Source organism: Callorhinchus milii, unplaced genomic scaffold (genome assembly GCF_018977255.1).
Source record: "Callorhinchus milii isolate IMCB2004 unplaced genomic scaffold, IMCB_Cmil_1.0 Scaffold1, whole genome shotgun sequence".
NCBI classification, from domain to species: Eukaryota; Metazoa; Chordata; class Chondrichthyes; order Chimaeriformes; family Callorhinchidae; genus Callorhinchus; species Callorhinchus milii.
The window spans coordinates 25,420,556-25,438,129 of NW_024704742.1; the positions used below are offsets into that span (position 1 = coordinate 25,420,556).

The 17,574-nt window shown below is 43.2% G+C and overlaps 1 protein-coding gene across 1 annotated transcript; it reads right to left on the bottom strand.

Moving 5' to 3' along the window:
• Positions 1-1,534: 1,534 nt before the first annotated feature.
• tmem128 (transmembrane protein 128) lies at positions 1,535-15,937 on the bottom strand. The gene is made up of 6 exons (XM_042340490.1): positions 15,824-15,937; positions 13,927-13,966; positions 7,796-7,940; positions 6,855-7,016; positions 3,368-3,476; positions 1,535-2,590 (listed from the first exon to the last, which is right to left on the bottom strand). Exons 1-5 carry the CDS (start codon positions 15,935-15,937, stop codon positions 3,377-3,379), a joined length of 561 nt encoding a protein of 186 aa, XP_042196424.1. The 3' UTR covers positions 1,535-2,590; positions 3,368-3,376.
• Positions 15,938-17,574: the final 1,637 nt, after the last annotated feature.

Here is a 17,574-nt window from a genome sequence, read left to right on the forward strand (position 1 = left end):
TGACAATAAATTAGTTGCCCATGGATTTAGTTGCAAAGTAATTGGTTTTGAAAGAGGGGAAATCGTTTGCAGATGCCCCTTCAGTGCTGAAAACGTCCACATATTCCTCTGTTTAAAGTTTATAAACTGTGTTGAAGGTTTACTCTGAAGATTTTGAATGGAATGCACTGAGGACTGTAACTCGGGGGTTAAAGGTTTCTATTACATTCCCTAACAAATAATGTTCTTTTCCTTAACTTTTTTTTCGGATCAGAAGATATTTTCAGCCCCCAATTGAAAACAAATTGGGTTTTATTCTGCAGTCTTTTCTCCAGTCTACTGTTTCAAAGGCTCTGGAACTTAAAACTTCGACCTGCTTTGCTTTCCTTTAAAATAAATTAAAACAGTAAATAGGCGCAGGTTTTGCAATTTATCTTTTTTTTAAAAAAAAACATGAATCATTCAAATTAATTCTCATACTATTCCACCTTCCTGCAAATTGCTAAAGTACTGCTACGAGGTTAAATAATCTTACCTGGATATTCACCCCAGCTCTAGGTTTGTGCAGTCATGGGCAGAGGGCGAGGCTCCACTATTCTCTGCTTGAAAAGAATTGAATGGTTTTACCTGATGCTGATCTGTGTCCTTTTATACACACCATGTGAAGCAGTGAGTGTGCACAGAGTGTGTGCACAGAGTGCAGGCGTGGCTGCGACTGCAGTGTTCACGATTTACATGGGGTGTGCTAACCTCATTTGGCAGCTCCTGACCCTATTCACTGAGGTTTTTGCCCGACTTTCTTTTTGTTGCAATCGTTCACAAATTTGCAGGTTTGCTTGCGCTGCACTTGCATTTCGACTTGCATCACTCCCAGACCTATACACACACCTGAACTCTCGTAGCCCAGACTGCAGGCAAGTTAAACCATTGCACACACTTTTTTTTTTAGGCGATTGCATTTTGTGAAGCAGGTATTGTGTGACCGGTACTTGGGGTTTCATTGAAGTTAATTCTTTTCATTTATTTGGGAAAATCCTAAAAACAATCTTATAATACTAATAATCTTTGCATTTGATATAGTGCCTTATCGCGGCGTTGAGACGTCTCAAAGGGCTTCACTGAATATACTGTAAAGTGGATTGACTGTGCATTTTGGTGGGTGAAAGGGGGCACTAAACTTTTACCATTAAGTAACTGATCGGTAGTTAGTTACTGCATTACTGCTGTATTTTACCAATGATGTTGCAAAATGCGTATTACTGAAAACAACTAATCCTGCTGTCAAGGGAGTTTTCAGAGATAACATATTGCTTGGATTAAGTGTGGCAAGCCCTGAAGCACTGGATTTCACAGTGGGTTAAGCACTGCTCTGATGCCTCTAGATTCCAGGCTTTGGCTGCAGCCCAAATGGATTAGATGAAAGTCCCCTTTCTCTGCTGGCTGACTTATGTGCAGTAAAGGGGGAATCCATCATCTCTTCTGATGGAGGAATATAAATCAACATTATCATCTTTATTGAGTTAATGTATTCACATATGTTCAAAAACCAGTCAAAGCAGTGATAGATTAATTTTATTTGACATATCAGGACATTTATTTTCCCACATATTTTGCTGGGAGACCATACAAAACAATAAATACAAACAGATATACAATGTTGTGTAGGATTTAAATCACAGGTAGTTTTTGCATTAATTCAAATCTTCAGATAATTTCAGTTTTATTTCTTATAACTTGTATTCTGTTGTAATAAGAAATGAAAACAGTTTGTGGTTAAACCAATTAGTATTCCATAAAAGTACTATATAAATTTAAAAGTCTATTACAATTTAGTTCAAAATATATGGCAGTCATATGCATTTTATATACTATCTAAGGGCCCACATACCATTTTAGGCTAAAGAAAAGGTCACATTTATCCATTTTAAGTAGAAATTTCAAGCACATCCTGTTCAGTTCATTCAGACATACAGAAACCAAAGGTAAAAGTTTATTTAATTGCTCCAAATACGATCCTTCAGAATATCTCCTCAAAACATGAATCAACCCTGACTGAGAAAGCTAGGCAAGTAACTTCCTCCCAGGCTTCTGCTGCTTTGTAACCAGTCATAAAAAGATGTGAAGAGCACAATGTGAGTGTTTTCCTCCCCATAATGATGCCCCAGAGCTCTGCACAGATCAACAGACTAGGAGGAATCATAAGTGGAAATCTAGGTCCCAACTACCACATCTCCTTCAAATTGGCCTGTCTGTTTGTGTGTTGCATACAATGGCCTAAAAATGTGAATGTAAAGCTATTGCTTTGGAGTCTGAAATTGGTGTTTTTTGGCACATTTAATGGTGTTTTACATATAGATTTTGTGAAGTTCTTTATTATATTGTTGTGTTGTCTTGTTGGCAGAATCATGCAGAGCTGTGAAGCTTTATTTCATTAGGTAGAGCACAGTAAACCAGATAGGTTCTCATGACAATATACTGTTCCAACATTTGTAAAACTCAAAGTCAATGTCGCTGGCACTAAAGCTCTGGATTTGATTAGCTTCAATCATTTGGGAGACAACTGCCAGAAGTTGAAAGAAAAGCTTATTTACAGCAAATATCAAGATGAATTCTGAAATGTACAAAAATCAAAATATTATTAGAAAGTCCTTAACAAAATAAACAACCACATTGTGTACTTACATAGCACCATTCACAGGACAAAGTCTTAAGTGTTTTACACAAACAATGTGGCAACTGAATAGGTTGAGATGGGAAATTGAGGATGCTGAGTAAAGGAAAATTGTAATCGTGACTGAAAATTCAGCAACAGATGTTGAGATGATGGGACTGAGTAATGAACAGTCGGCCTAAGTTGGAGGGGCCAAGGGAACAAGGTGGGCAAGAGCAGGAAGGAAATTGAAAATTAGGACATTGATCTTGAAGTCGATTCAATGAGCGACCAGGAGCCGGCAGAGCTTGGTAATGATGTGGGTAAAGGGAGCCTTTTGTGTAGGAGGGGGGATATGTACTGTAGAGTTAAAAATAATAACCTGTATTTGATATAGCATCTTTCATGTCAGAAAGACATATCAAAGCTCTCCACAGTATCTACTGTCAACTGTGCATTATGTCGAAGCCAATTTGAGTGCAGCAATAAGCCAAAAAATAGCCATGAAGTGAATGACTAATTTTATCTAGGGGACTGTTGGTCATAATATCAGGAGAAACCCCCTTCTGTTCTGCGTATGACTGACTTTGCATAGGGTAGATGTAGAAGGGCCAGCAAATCTAGTTGTGAGGTGACAAAAGCATGGATGAGGGTTGCAAATGTATTGAGGGCAAGATATGAGCATGTACAATTATAGTCATAACAATTGCAAAAATAATATATATTTTGTGAATTTACCTTAGGTTATCATCCCAGGACCGATACAAACATTACAACACCCATAAATTGGGTGAAAAGGATGAAAGGTGTAAAGAAAGACCAAATAGGCCACAGTGCAATGTTAAAGCTGTAAAAAAGAGGTTGCATTCATTAATTTATTACCTAATGCTCTAGTTGTTCTAGTTTTGCTAACATTATCCACATAATTTGATACAAAGTCTATTTCATAAGTGAGAATATTAGTGTTCTCAAGACAGAAAAACTATTGTTGAGATATTGGAACAAAACACTAGTTTCATCTCCTGATATTCATTAGGCAAATATTTCAGCATCTACAAAAGAAAATTTAATAATAATGGTTGCAGTTGATATAGCGCCTTATCAATTGAGCCAGGCTGATAAAGCAGATTCAATTTTGATCTAGTTTTTAAGCTACCTTGTTTCTACCTTGGAAATTCTGGTGCTACCCATGGTCAATGGAAGTCACCAGCCATTTATTGGCAATACCTTCCTGCAGTTGATTGAAATTTTAAAGCATCAAGACTTGGAGCATGAAAATAATTTTCTAGCCAATACTTGAAATTGAACATTGGAATCTTTGAAATTACAATAAAGAATGAGGCTATTTATCCCAATGAGCCCACACTGGCCCACACCCCTTTTTTTTGTATATAAAAATTTTAAGCATAAAAGGGGAAAATCACATATTCCTCTGGACAGGGAAAAAAAACTTCTTGAATAGAAAAATAGAAATTACATTTTTAAATTAAAATTTAAAAACTTTTTAAATGTAAAAATAGAAAGGCACTCCTGTGATCTATGTCCGACTTAAGCTTGGTACATATAGCTAAACAAATTATTTCAAAAGGTTTAGTTTAAAACAAGAGAAAAGTTTTATGTTCAAATTACTATCCATGTAGAAATTACCATGCTATTGCAGCTGAAAACTAAAAATATTAAAGCATTCATAATTTTATAGCATTGACAACACATCAAAATTGTAATAAATGGAGTCTCACCAAGAGTGCTCTTTTACAAATCAAATGTTCTTGAGAATTATAATTAACTTTTCGTTCTTTGTCCTGTCTATGTTTATAGATAATAAACAATATATTCTGAACAATTCATACATTTCAGACAAAATAATTAACAAATGGGAGTTATATAACAGAGTCATGAATGGAGGAAATTGTTTTGATGTATTTGGTCTCGCCATAGAAGATCACTTGAGAGGATGACAAAACAAGAACTGAGTACACAATAGCTTTATTTATACACAAGCGTTTATTTCTTTGGCAGGTCAAAGGTTGCCAACCTCTCAACCTCACTCAGCAACAAAACAAAATCTCAAATTACTTAAGTTTAATGCAGGAAAAAGATCAGTTATTCTCTAGCAAAAGAAGAATAAAACATCCAAAGTAATTAGTCTGGTGCACTCAGAGTAGAAATGGGAAATTTAGTCTACAAATTACTCAAAAAAGGTACACTGTTGGTAAAATAATCAGATCTCAAATCAAAGTGGAAATAAAAGCCTTTAATGTCAACAGGAAATTAATGTAAAGTACTAAACACGTGTAGAAGTGTAAAGAGTACTTCCCCAAGTTATAAGTAATTGGGGAGGAGGGAATGATTATTCCTAATTTTTATTCAGTTTTTCGAAAAGGATACCCAACATTTCAGACCTTTGGTACTTCTCTACTCCATTCAATTGTGAATCCCATGAAACAGTATCAAGTCTACACTTATCTTCCCAATGACCCAACTTTTCCTAATGCAAATCATAAATTGCTGATCCACAATTCTTCCCTGTGAAACTGATCCTCTAATATCAGTTTATGGGAAGAGTGTAGGAAAGAGAGACTGAAAATGTTGCATTTCTTTAGAGAGGAAAAGCAGTGGAAAAAGAGAAGTATATTTTCAACCTTTTCAACATGGTTTATACGGGAGAAGCTACGTTATATTCCTACTTTCTGTGCACTTTCTTTTCTTATTTACTTCTATGCAAATAAAAAGTGGAATGTTCTGCCCAGAAAGCCACAGAGGCTGAATCAGCAGGAATGTTTAAGAGAACGATTAGCAGATACTTGGGCAGTACAGGTATTAGAGGGTATGAGGAAAGACATTGTGGAGTCCTATAGCTCAGTGGTTAGAGCACTCGCCTCGCAAGCGAGAGACCGGGTTCGATTCCTGGCAGGGCGAATCCTTGGGCAAGTTTCCTTACTCCACACGCCTGATAATAATCCCTCAAGAAAAAAAAACAATAAATTGGTCACTTCAATCCACGACTATTTGTGGGACGCTGCTGTGCGCAATTGGCTTCCGCGTTTTACCCACAAAAATAGTCAATTCACTTTACAGTATATTCTGTGAAGTGCTTTGAGATGTCTAGAAGACGTGAAAAGCGCTGTATCAAATGCAAGGATTATTATTATTATTAGGATTAATAGAATTGCCAAGATGTTCCAACAGTTGGAACAGGCAAGATGGTCTGAAATCCTGTTTTCCTAAATTCCTATGCTTTATAATCCCTCATTATCTATCTATCTGTCTGTCGGTCTGTCTGTCTATCCATCTATCTATATACACACACACATACACACATACATAGAGCAGGATTGGCGAGGATGATTCCAGTCGAGTGGCTTACCGACACTCACTGCTGAGGTTCACACATGAACAATGGACACTTCAGTGGGGTATTAGATGGCAACCAATGCCCTGAAACCATACCCCAGTATGAGGAAGCTGGTGAAGAGGTGCAGAAGCAGTCGGGAGAAAAATTAGAAAATAATTGGATGCACTAAGTTTTTTTTAAATTTTTATTCTGAAACCTCTTTTTTCCTCTAACATACGGAACAGTCACTACACTTTACAAGACCCGTGTGCAGCGTTTTGAGACAGTCAAAATAAGGCACTATATCAATTGCAAGGATTATTATTACTACTATTTTATTATTCTGTCTGATGGAAGACAGAAAAGCAAACAGAATCAAGGAAACATTGAAACCTTGAACAAAATAAGCAATTTGACACTTAACGAAACTATTTGTGGAAGCTTTTTTTTTAAAAACAATTATTAGCAATTTTATGTATTTTACTTTTAAAAATGCACAGCCATTAACAACAGCATTTTCTATTGTAATCAGGTAAGGTTCAATGTTGCAGAAAACTGCTTAAATTATTAAGATTAGAATATGATGTAGAATATAGCATTCAGCGACTGTATTTCAACCTCCAATATCAGTGGTTGGTGGATAATACCTTAATAATAGTTTATCTTTCATTCAAACTTAAGTTTGAAATATGATCATAATAAGATTTATGTATCTTATTACAGTAATTAATATAAACAAGAAACAAAGAGATGTTCAGAATTTAAATGCAACCTAAGCACAACAAATTGTTTAAATTACAGCAGTTTATTGACTGCTTCTGAAAGCCTAAATGGAAAACCGACCTCCATTTACAAATCACTGTATAATAAAATACTGATGTTCAAACTTACCAAACTGCTGCTGCAATAAAGGACGCTGTAGCTGAAGGAACTAGAGTAGGGTTATATTGCTCATATTCTCCAATCCCTCTGTACCACTCCAGATAGAATATGCAGTAGAGTGCAATGACCAAGCTGATAATGAGCAGCGAACTACCCAAGAGGAACCAACGACTGATTTAAAGGAAAAAAGAAAAGTATCAATTCAAGAAATACAGCAACAATGCGTACTTATATAGAGCCTTTCATACGGGTAGCGTCTCAGATGGCTTAACAGTGGCGGAGGTTGATACCGGGCCAGAAGAGAAATAGCTATGACCACTGCAGGATGAATTAGATGTCAGCCTGTTTCAGTTGGTAATATTCTCACCACTGTCAAAAGGTTGTGGGTTCAAGCCCCATGTCATGACTTTGAAGTCATAGTGCACGGGGAAGAGCTGCATTGTCTGAGCCAACGTTCGAATAAGACATTAAACTGAAATGTGGCTGCCAGGTCAGGTGGACGTTAATGATGCCATGGTATTATTCACAAAGAGAAGTGAGTTTCTCCTAATGTCCTGGCCAACAATCCTCCAGATAAAATTGGTTATTCATTTCATGGCTGTTTATGGGACACTGCTGTGTGGAAAATGGTTGCAAGATATAGTCACTACACTTTACAGAAACTTTATGAAGCACTTTGAGACATTTGATGTTATTGGCATCATATCAATTTCTTTTGGGTCAGCTGGGTGTCTGACAATGGCGGAAAGCCATCACCATACTTATGAGTATCCAAACCAAACACAGTTAAGTAATAATAATCCTTGCATTTGATACAGCGCCTTATCACGTCTTCAAAATGTCTCAAAGTGCTTCACAGAATATACTGTAAAGTCAATTTTGCAATGTTACATCATGGAACATTCAAAGTAAAAATGCATAAGACATATTATCAGAAGTAAAAGATTTACCCTTCTATTCGGTAATCTGTTTTTATTGCAGTAAAGAATTCAACATAGTACGTCACGCCAACTGAAGCCAAAATCCAGAATATAGAGTGCACATTAAATCGAGGAAGTGGTTTCTCCTTCTTTTTCTCGTCCTCATCTTCTAAATCTAATCACAAATAAAAGATAATTATTAAAAACTATTTTTACAGCCTCCAATAATATGCTAAAGTAAATACTTATCCAGTTTATTTTGTTATTTTTGTTTTAAAAGGAGCAGGGTTTAGTGTAATGTCCTCATATTTATGGCTTTTTAAACTTATGCCCTCTAGTTCTGATCCTCATGGCCCAGTCAAATACTTTACCTCTCCTCTTTGTTTTAAAGCCTTGGGTCTTGTCCCTCTTCAATATTTTTATGAGAGTTGAGATCTGCAAGTCTCTCCTCATAGTTGAAATCCCAGAATTATCCTTGTTGCTCTATCATTTCTAATTCTTCAAAGTTCCTTTGAAGATTAGAAATTGTAGCGTGAAGAACAGCCCACAATATTACAGATATGGTCTATTCATGGTTAGAATAATTTATTTTGCCTTAATAGTTAAATGTTGCTGCTGGAATTGAGCACTGTTTTACTGAGCCAGGAAATAAACTTAAGTAGGCTAATGAAAAGTACGAAGACCCAGGCTCCACTGTCTTCCTACTGATTGATTTCAATATTCTCATCCTCAACTATAAGTCCCTTCGTGCCCTACCACCTCCTTTGATCACCTCCCCCCTTCTCTGTTCTTGCTTTCCCTCTGCTTGACTCTCACTTACTGGATGTCCCTGCCACCATAAATGATTAAGCTTTAAGATGCTACATCCCTAACCTCTGGAATTCCCCCCAATAATATTAATAATCCTTGCATTTGATATAATGCTTTTCACATCTTCTAAACGTCCCAAAGCGCTTCACAGAATATACTGTAAAGTGAATTGACTGTATATTTATGGGCGAACGCGGCAGCCAATTGCGCACAGCAGTGTCCCACAAACAGTCATGGACTAAAAGTGACCAAGTTATATACTCCGTCTCACCCTCTCTCTATCTGTCTTCAAGTACCTCCTTAAAACCCATCTTTTCAACAATGCCTATGGTTACTTCCACCCTTCTCCTGTTCCCTCCACTCGGCATCAGTCCCCATCACAGTAAAGCTCTTCGAGACTTTGCCCTGCATGAAGGGCCCTATATAAATGCACATTATTGTTGCTGTAAACCAAGACCTGGTCTGCCTTTTAGGTGGAGGTCAATAATCCCATGACACTATTGAAAATGAGAAAGGAGTGAGACTCAGTGTCCTCGCTAACAACTCCCCAGATTAAAAGAAAGGTTCATTCACTTAATTACTGGTTGTGGGACTTGTTGTGGGCAAACGGGCTGCCGCTTTCACCTACAAATACACATCACTACTCTTTACAGAAACTTTGAGAAGCTCTTGGAAGGCATTTAAAGTTATCAGTATATATCAAATGCAAGGAATCTTATTAATTGCCACGGCAACCCTTAGATTCAGATTCAGAATACTTTTTGCACAAGTCAATCATACTACACTTTATGCCATGTGATTAGCCGATGGAAAATCCAAACTTAACAAAACTGTACTTTAATTGACTAAACAGTGCATTAACAAAGGGATTTTTTTTAATATGAAAATCTAGTGATATCTGTGACAGCGGCTTCAGTCGGTCTTGTGTTCCTAACTCCAAAAGAAAACAAGTGAAACAACACTCTTCTCCGTCTTAGTAACCCTCTCCTCTCTTTCATTCTCTTTTCTCTCTCCGGTCTCTTTCACTCTCTCCTCTCTCTTTCACTCTCCTCTCTCCTCTCTTTCACTATTCTATCTCTATTCTCTCTCCCCTCTTTGTTCTCCTCTTCTTTTAATATTCTTCCCTCTCTCTCACTCTCTTTATTCTTCCCTCTCTCTATTCTCCCCTCTCTCTTTCACTCTCTCTATTCTCCCCTCTCTCTTTCTTTCACTCTCTCTAATCTCCCACCCACTCCTCTCCCTCTATTCTACCCCCTCTCTTTAACTCTCTCCACTTTCCCCTCTCTTTCACTCTCCATTCTCCCCTCCCTCTTTCACTCTCTCTATTCTCCCCTCTCTTTCTTTCACTCTCTCTAATCCCCCCCCTCTCTCTCTCTCTCTATTTTCCCCTGTCTTTCACTCCCTCTATTGACCCCTCTCTCTCTTTCGCTCTCTCTATTCTCCCCTCTCTTTCATTCTCTCTATTCTCCCCTCTTTCACTATCTCTATTCTTCTCCCTCTCTTTTACTTTCTCTATTCTTCACTCTCTCTATTCTCCCCCCCTCCTCTCTCCATTTATTCTCTCTCATTCTGCTGCTGGCAGGGCCTCTCTCTCTCCCAGTTTCTCACTCTGGTAGCTGGGCCTCTTTCGCTCTACCTCTCTCTGTCTTTCACCCTGGTGTCTGGGCCTCTCTCTCTCTCTGTGACTCTCACCCTGGTGTCTGGGCCTCTCTCTCTCTCTGTGTCTCTCACCCTGGTGTCTGGGCCTCTCTCTCTCTCTGTGACTCTCACCCTGGTGTCTGGGCCTCTCTCTCTGTGACTCTCACCCTGGTGTCTGGGCTTCTGTCTCTGTGACTCTCACCCTGGTGTCTGGGCCTCTCTCTCTCTCTGTGCCTCTCACCCTGGTGTCTGGGCCTCTCTCTCTCTCTGTGTCTCTCACCCTGGTGTCTGGGCCTCTCTCTCTCTCTCTGTGTGTCTCTCACCCTGGTGTCTGGGCCTCTCTCTCTCTCTCTCTGTCTCTCTGTGACTCTCACCCTGGTGTCTGGGCCTCTCTCTCTCTCTGTGACTCTCACCCTGGTGTCTGGGCCTCTCTCTCTGTGTCTCTCACCCTGGTGTCTGGGCCTCTCTCTCTCTCTGTGACTCTCACCCTGGTGTCTGGGCCTCTCTCTCTCTGTGTCTCTCACCCTGGTGTCTGGGCTTCTGTCTCTGTGACTCTCACCCTGGTGTCTGGGCCTCTCTCTCTCTCTGTGCCTCTCACCCTGGTGTCTGGGCCTCTCTCTCTCTCTGTGTCTCTCACCCTGGTGTCTGGGCCTCTCTCTGTGACTCTCACCCTGGTGTCTGGGCCTCTCTCTCTCTGTCTCTCTCTGTGACTCTCACCCTGGTGTCTGGGCCTCTCTCTCTCTCTCTCTCTCTCTGTGACTCTCACCCTGGTGTCTGGGCCTCTCTCTCTCTCTCTCTCTGTGACTCTCACCCTGGTGTCTGGGCCTCTCTCTCTCTCTCTGTGACTCTCACCCTGGTGTCTGGGCCTCTCTCTCTCTCTCTCTCTGTGTGACTCTCACCCTGGTGTCTGGGCCTCTCTCTGTGACTCTCACCCTGGTGTCTGGGCCTCTCTCTCTCTGTCTCTCTCTGTGACTCTCACCCTGGTGTCTGGGCCTCTCTCTCTCTCTCTCTGTGACTCTCACCCTGGTGTCTGGGCCTCTCTCTCTCTGTCTCTCTCTGTGCCTCTCACCCTGGTGTCTGGGCCTCTCTCTCTCTCTGTGACTCTCACCCTGGTGTCTGGGCCTCTCTCTCTCTCTCTCTCTCTGTGACTCTCACCCTGGTGTCTGGGCCTCTCTCTCTCTCTGTGCCTCTCACCCTGGTGTCTGGGCCTCTCTCTCTGTGACTCTCACCCTGGTGTCTGGGCCTCTCTCTCTGTGACTCTCACCCTGGTGTCTGGGCCTCTCTCTCTGTGACTCTCACCCTGGTGTCTGGGCCTCTCTCTCTCTCTCTCTCTCTGTGTGACTCTCACCCTGGTGTCTGGGCCTCTCTCTCTCTGTGTGACTCTCACCCTGGTGTCTGGGCCTCTCTCTCTCTCTCTCTCTCTCTCTGTGACTCTCACCCTGGTGTCTGGGCCTCTCTCTCTCTCTGTGCCTCTCACCCTGGTGTCTGGGCCTCTCTCTCTCTCTCTGTGACTCTCACCCTGGTGTCTGGGCCTCTTCTCTCTGTGTGACTCCACCCTGGTGTCTGGGCCTCTCTCTCTCTCTGTGTGGCTCTCACCCTGGTGTCTGGGCCTCTCTCTCTGTGACTCTCACCCTGGTGTCTGGGCCTCCTCTCTCTGTGACTCTCACCCTGGTGTCTGGGCCTCTCTCTCTGTGACTCTCACCCTGGTGTCTGGGCCTCTCTCTCTCTCTCTCTCTGTGACTCTCACCCTGGTGTCTGGGCCTCTCTCTCTCTCTGTGACTCTCACCCTGGTGTCTGGGCCTCTCTCTGTGACTCTCACCCTGGTGTCTGGGCCTCTCTCTCTCTCTGTGACTCTCACCCTGGTGTCTGGGCCTCTCTCTCTGTGACTCTCACCCTGGTGTCTGGGCCTCTCTCTCTGTGACTCTCACCCTGGTGTCTGGCCTCTCTCTCTCTCTCTCTCTCTCTCTCCTCTGTGACTCTCACCCTGGTGTCTGGGCCTCTCTTCTCTCTGTGACTCTCACCCTGGTGTCTGGGCCTCTCCTCTCTCTCTGTGCTCTCACCCTGGTGTCTGGGCCTCTCTCTCTCTCTCTGTGACTCTCACCCTGGTGTCTGGGCCTCTCTCTCTCTCTCTCTGTGACTCTCACCCTGGTGTCTGGGCCTCTCTCTCTCTCTCTCTCTCTCTGTGACTCTCACCCTGGTGTCTGGGCCTCTCCCTCTCTCTCTGTGACTCTCACCCTGGTGTCTGGGCCTCTCTCTCTCTCTCTCTGTGCCTCTCACCCTGGTGTCTGGGCCTCTCTCTCTCTCTCTGTGCCTCTCACCCTGGTGTCTGGGCCTCTCTCTCTCTTGTGACTCTCACCCTGGTGTCTGGGCCTCTCTCTCTCTCTCTGTGACTCTCACCCTGGTGTCTGGGCCTCTCTCTCTCTCTGTGACTCTCACCCTGGTGTCTGGGCCTCTCTCTCTCTGTGGCTCTCACCCTGGTGTCTGGGCCTCTCTCTCTCTGTGGCTCTCACCCTGGTGTCTGGGCCTCTCTCTCTCTCTGTGACTCTCACCCTGGTGTCTGGGCCTCTCTCTCTCTCTCTGTGACTCTCACCCTGGTGTCTGGGCCTCTCTCTCTCTCTCTCTTTCTCTCTGTGACTCTCACCCTGGTGTCTGGGCCTCTCTGGCTCTCTCTTCTGGCTCTCTCTCTCTGTGCTCTCACCCTGGTGTCTGGGCCTCTCTCTCTCTCTGTGACTCTCACCCTGGTGTCTGGGCCTCCTCTCTCTCTCTCTGTGACTCTCACCCTGGTGTCTGGGCCTCTCTCTCTCTCTGTGACTCTCACCCTGGTGTCTGGGCCTCTCTCTCTCTCTGTGACTCTCACCCTGGTGTCTGGGCCTCTCTCTCTCTCTCTCTGTGACTCTCACCCTGGTGTCTGGGCCTCTCTCTCTCTCTGTGACTCTCACCCTGGTGTCTGGGCCTCTCTCTCCTCTCTCTCCTCTCTGTGACTCTCACCCTGGTGTCTGGGCCTCTCTCTCTCTCTCTGTGACTCTCACCCTGGTGTCTGGGCCTCTCTCTCTCTCTGTGACTCTCACCCTGGTGTCTGGGCCCTCTCTCTCTCTCTGTGACTCTCACCCTGGTGTCTGGGCCTCTCTCTCTCTCTGTGACTCTCACCCTGGTGTCTGGGCCTCTCTCTCTCTCTGTGACTCTCACCCTGGTGTCTGGGCCTCTCTCTCTCTCTGTGTGACTCTCACCCTGGTGTCTGGGCCTCTCTCTCTCTCTGTGACTCTCACCTGGTCTGGCCTCTCTCTCTGTGACTCTCACCCTGGTGTCTGGGCCTCTCTCTCTCTCTGTGACTCTCACCCTGGTGTCTGGGCCTCTCTCTCTCTCTGTGACTCTCACCCTGGTGTCTGGGCCTCTCTCTCTCTCTCTGTGACTCTCACCCTGGTGTCTGGCCTCTCTCTCCCTCTCCTCGTGTGACTCTCACCCTGGTGTCTGGGCCTCTCTCCTCTCTCTCTGTGACTCTCACCCTGGTGTCTGGGCCTCTCTCTCCTCTCTGTGACTCTCACCCTGGTGTCTGGGCCTCTCTCTCTCTCTCTCTCTTGTGACTCTCACCCTGGTGTCTGGGCCTCTCTTCTCTCTCTGTGACTCTCACCCTGGTGTCTGGGCCTCTCTCTCTCTCTCTGTGACTCTCCCCTGGTGTCTGGGCCTCTCTCTCTCTCTCTCTCTGTGACTCTCACCCTGGTGTCTGGGCCCTCTCCTCTCTCTCTTGACTCTCACCTGGTGTCTGGGCCCTCCTCTCTCTCCTCTGACTCTCACCCTGGTGTCTGGCCTCTCTCTCTCTCTGTGTGACTCTCACCCTGTGTCTGGCCTCTCTCTCTCTCTGTGACTCTCACCCTGGTGTTGTTTTGTATAAGAATATCAATCAGTCAATCATCAAAATATTTAATTGCTGTTGTGAAATATTTTTGAATGATATTTTCTGGCTTATATTTCTCATAAGAAAATTGAATAATTTGAAATGAAATTTGGGATCATGGATTATAGGATGAAAGGTTTAGCCTGCCTATCTGCTTGTTTGGGATTTGGGAACAGTTGACTGAATTGAAATGAAGTGTTATACAGTTAAAGCATCTATTGCAAACCCCATGCACATAGCTGTTCCATTCACTCACTAGAAGTTTATTTTTGGCAAATTGTTCACTGGGATCGACCATGAACCTCTTATCACCCAAGGCCACCTCTGCCTGGTGTGCACTTGCCTTGATAATCTAGCATTGATTGCTATTGAAGGCGAGGAAATTGAAGAGTGAACTGTTGTTCAAGTTGCTTAGAAATCATTGTCTCTGATCTTTTAAAGGGGAATCGAAATGGCAGTACTTACTTCTTTTCTGTACTGCAAATAACTTCCTGGGGGAGTAGGGCGACATAATTGGGGTTTCCCTAGAGTTGAACGGTATAGGGTCATTGCTGCACAAGTGGCGTGCCACGTGGTTAGCAATTTATATTCTTTTCTGTGTTCTTTGGTAACCTTGGGTTTTCCAATAATAATACCTTAAGAATTCTTTGAATCTCTAAATAAAACTAAATATGCAGTTCTTTAGCACACCTAAGGATATACAGCATGTCTTTTTACCTGCTCGTTATCAAGATTGAAGTTTTCATTCCTGCTTGGTCTGTTTGTCTTCTGATAGCCAAAGTTAATGATTTGCCACAAAGGATGGAAAAGCATGTGAAACAAACATATCAAGTGTAGCGTTTTGTAGACAATCCAGGTGCACTTTGCTGCATCTCAATCTTACTGAGAACCAGCCACATTACATTTTTTTGAAACTGATTCCCTCTTTCCAAACTAACAAAGCTGGCCACATGACGACACCAAATTAAGCACACTGATGAAATGTGAAATTACATCGTTAGCAAAAGGGTAAGAATTTTAAACAATGTCTCTTTGAATGTCTCAGATTGCACAACCTTTCCAGGTCATTTTCATCACATCCCCAGTAGACACCGGTTGAGTCATGTTGAAGGATTGCTGAACAAAACAAATGAAGAGGTCGAAAAGATGAGAGATTATGAAATGTGGGTTAATGCAGCAATACAGGAAATCATGAGACAAATTGTGCTACCGGGAATGGCTATTTGGAGGTTAGGATTAGATTTGATTGTATCACTTAGGAAAGCATCTTATGTATCGAACAACTGGGTTTTTATTGATAGTAACTTTACCTACTGATTGCATATGAGTGATTGTTTTTTTTCAAATATCCACTTGTTACTTAATAAACAAAAACTATCAGCATTTATTAATACTATTCATTTATTTTCTTAAAAATATTTAGTCTTGCCCTCATTTTACAGTATATGTGGGAAATGATTATTCACAACCCAAAAATTACAGTTTAACACTTATTATAACAAAATTGTAATACACACAAAGTAATCATTTTTGCATTTGATATAGCTTCTTTCATGTCCGGAGGATGTCTCAAAGTACTTCCTAAAGAAAATTCCTATTTACATTCAGGAAATGTCAATACAAAAGGATTTTAAGGCTTGTTGATCAAAGATATCACATGATTCTGTGTCCTCACTTTTCATTGTTGTTTTCTATCCATGCCTTTTACCGAGGCTGACCCATGGGCATTTCTCTGCTGCTATCAATGGTTCTCCATTGTTGCCGATAAGAAGCTCAATTTGTGAAAGAGGATAGTGTTTCATTTCTTTCCCATTCCAAGTTAGAGTCGGCATTATTCAGAGATATCCCATCTAAGAACTGGCCTCAGCTGAGAACTAGAAAAATAATACTAAATAAATAATTCCTTGCATTTGATATAACTCCATATCACATTGAAACATCTCAATGTGCCTCGCAGAAGTTTTCTGTCAAGTGTAGTGATTGCATGTGTTAGATAAACCCACAGCTAATTAGTACACAGCAATGTCTCACAAACAGCCACAAAGTGAATGATCTATTTTGTGTCTGGGGTGGGGGGTGGATAATTGTTGGCCAGAACATTGAGAAACTCCCTTTTCGAACAGTGCCATGGGACTTTTAATGTTGACAGATGGGACTTTTGTTTAACATCTCATTTGAAGCAATTTGCCCACTGCAGTGCTCCCAACTGATATGGAACCTTAAATCCTTTTTCAACCCTCAGCTATCCTCCAGGCCCTACATCCAGAGTCTCATACACTTGGCTTTTCCTCAGCTCCACAATATTGCCCACTTCCACCACTATCTCTCCTTTGTGTGAAGGGCTTTGCAACATCCTCCCGACATGAAAGATATTATGTAAATGATTAATGACCCTATACAATTGATAGTGCCTTTTACATGGGGAGGATGTCCTAAAGCGCTCTGGTGGTGTTGATGTTGGGGCTCGTGTTGGGGTACTGGGGCTGGGGTGATGTTGATGTTGGGGCTGGTGTTGGGGTACTGGGTGTGATGGTGGGGTGTTGGGGTACTGGAGGTAATGATGGGGGTGTTGGGGGGCTGGGAGGTGATGGTGGTGTTGATGTTGGGACTGGTGTTGGGTTACTGGGGGTAATGGTGGGGGTGTTGTCCACCGGTTCAGTTCCCACCCCCGTAAAAACAACCGTCATCAACCCCATCTTGAAAAAACCTTCCCTGGACCCATCCCTCCTCTCCAGCTACCGCCCCATTCTCTAACCTCTCATTCCTCTCCAAGGTCCTGGAACAGTCATCGTGTCCCCGCTCCGCTCCTTTCTTTTTCGTCATTCCCTCTTTGAACCCCTCCAATCTGGCTTCCGCGCTGCCCACTGGTCAAAGTCACTAATGATATTCTGAACATCTGTGATCAGGGCTCCCTCTGCCTCCTTGTCCTCCTCGACCTCTCTGCCGCCTTCGACACTGTCGACCACTCCAACCTCATACACCGTCTCTCCAATTTAATCTTCGCGGACCTGCTCTTGCCTGGTTCGATTCCTATCTCTCTCACCGTCTGCACTTTGTTGCCTCTAACGGTTTCTCCTCCAGCCCCCACACTGTCACATCTGGTGTCCCCCAGGGCTCTGTCCTTGGCCTTTTCCTCTTTAATATCTACATGCACCCCCTTGGTGACATCATCTGCAGACATGGGGTCAACTTCCACAGGGTGCTGGGGTGTTGGGGGGGGTGTTGGGGGTTGCTCTTTGACCGTGCCTTCAGCTCCCCTCTCGACTCTCTACCCCCTCCTCGCTCCCTCCCTCCCCTCACCTTGACCATTTCCCCCCTGCTCGGGTCCTGACCCAACTGTACAGTGCCTTGGGACGTCCTCCTGACGTGAAAGGCGCTCTATAAATGGAATCTTGTTGTTGTTTGTTGCTGGGGTGGGGTGTTGGGGAGTTGTTGGGGGGGTGTTGGGGGGGTGTTGGGGTGGGTGTTG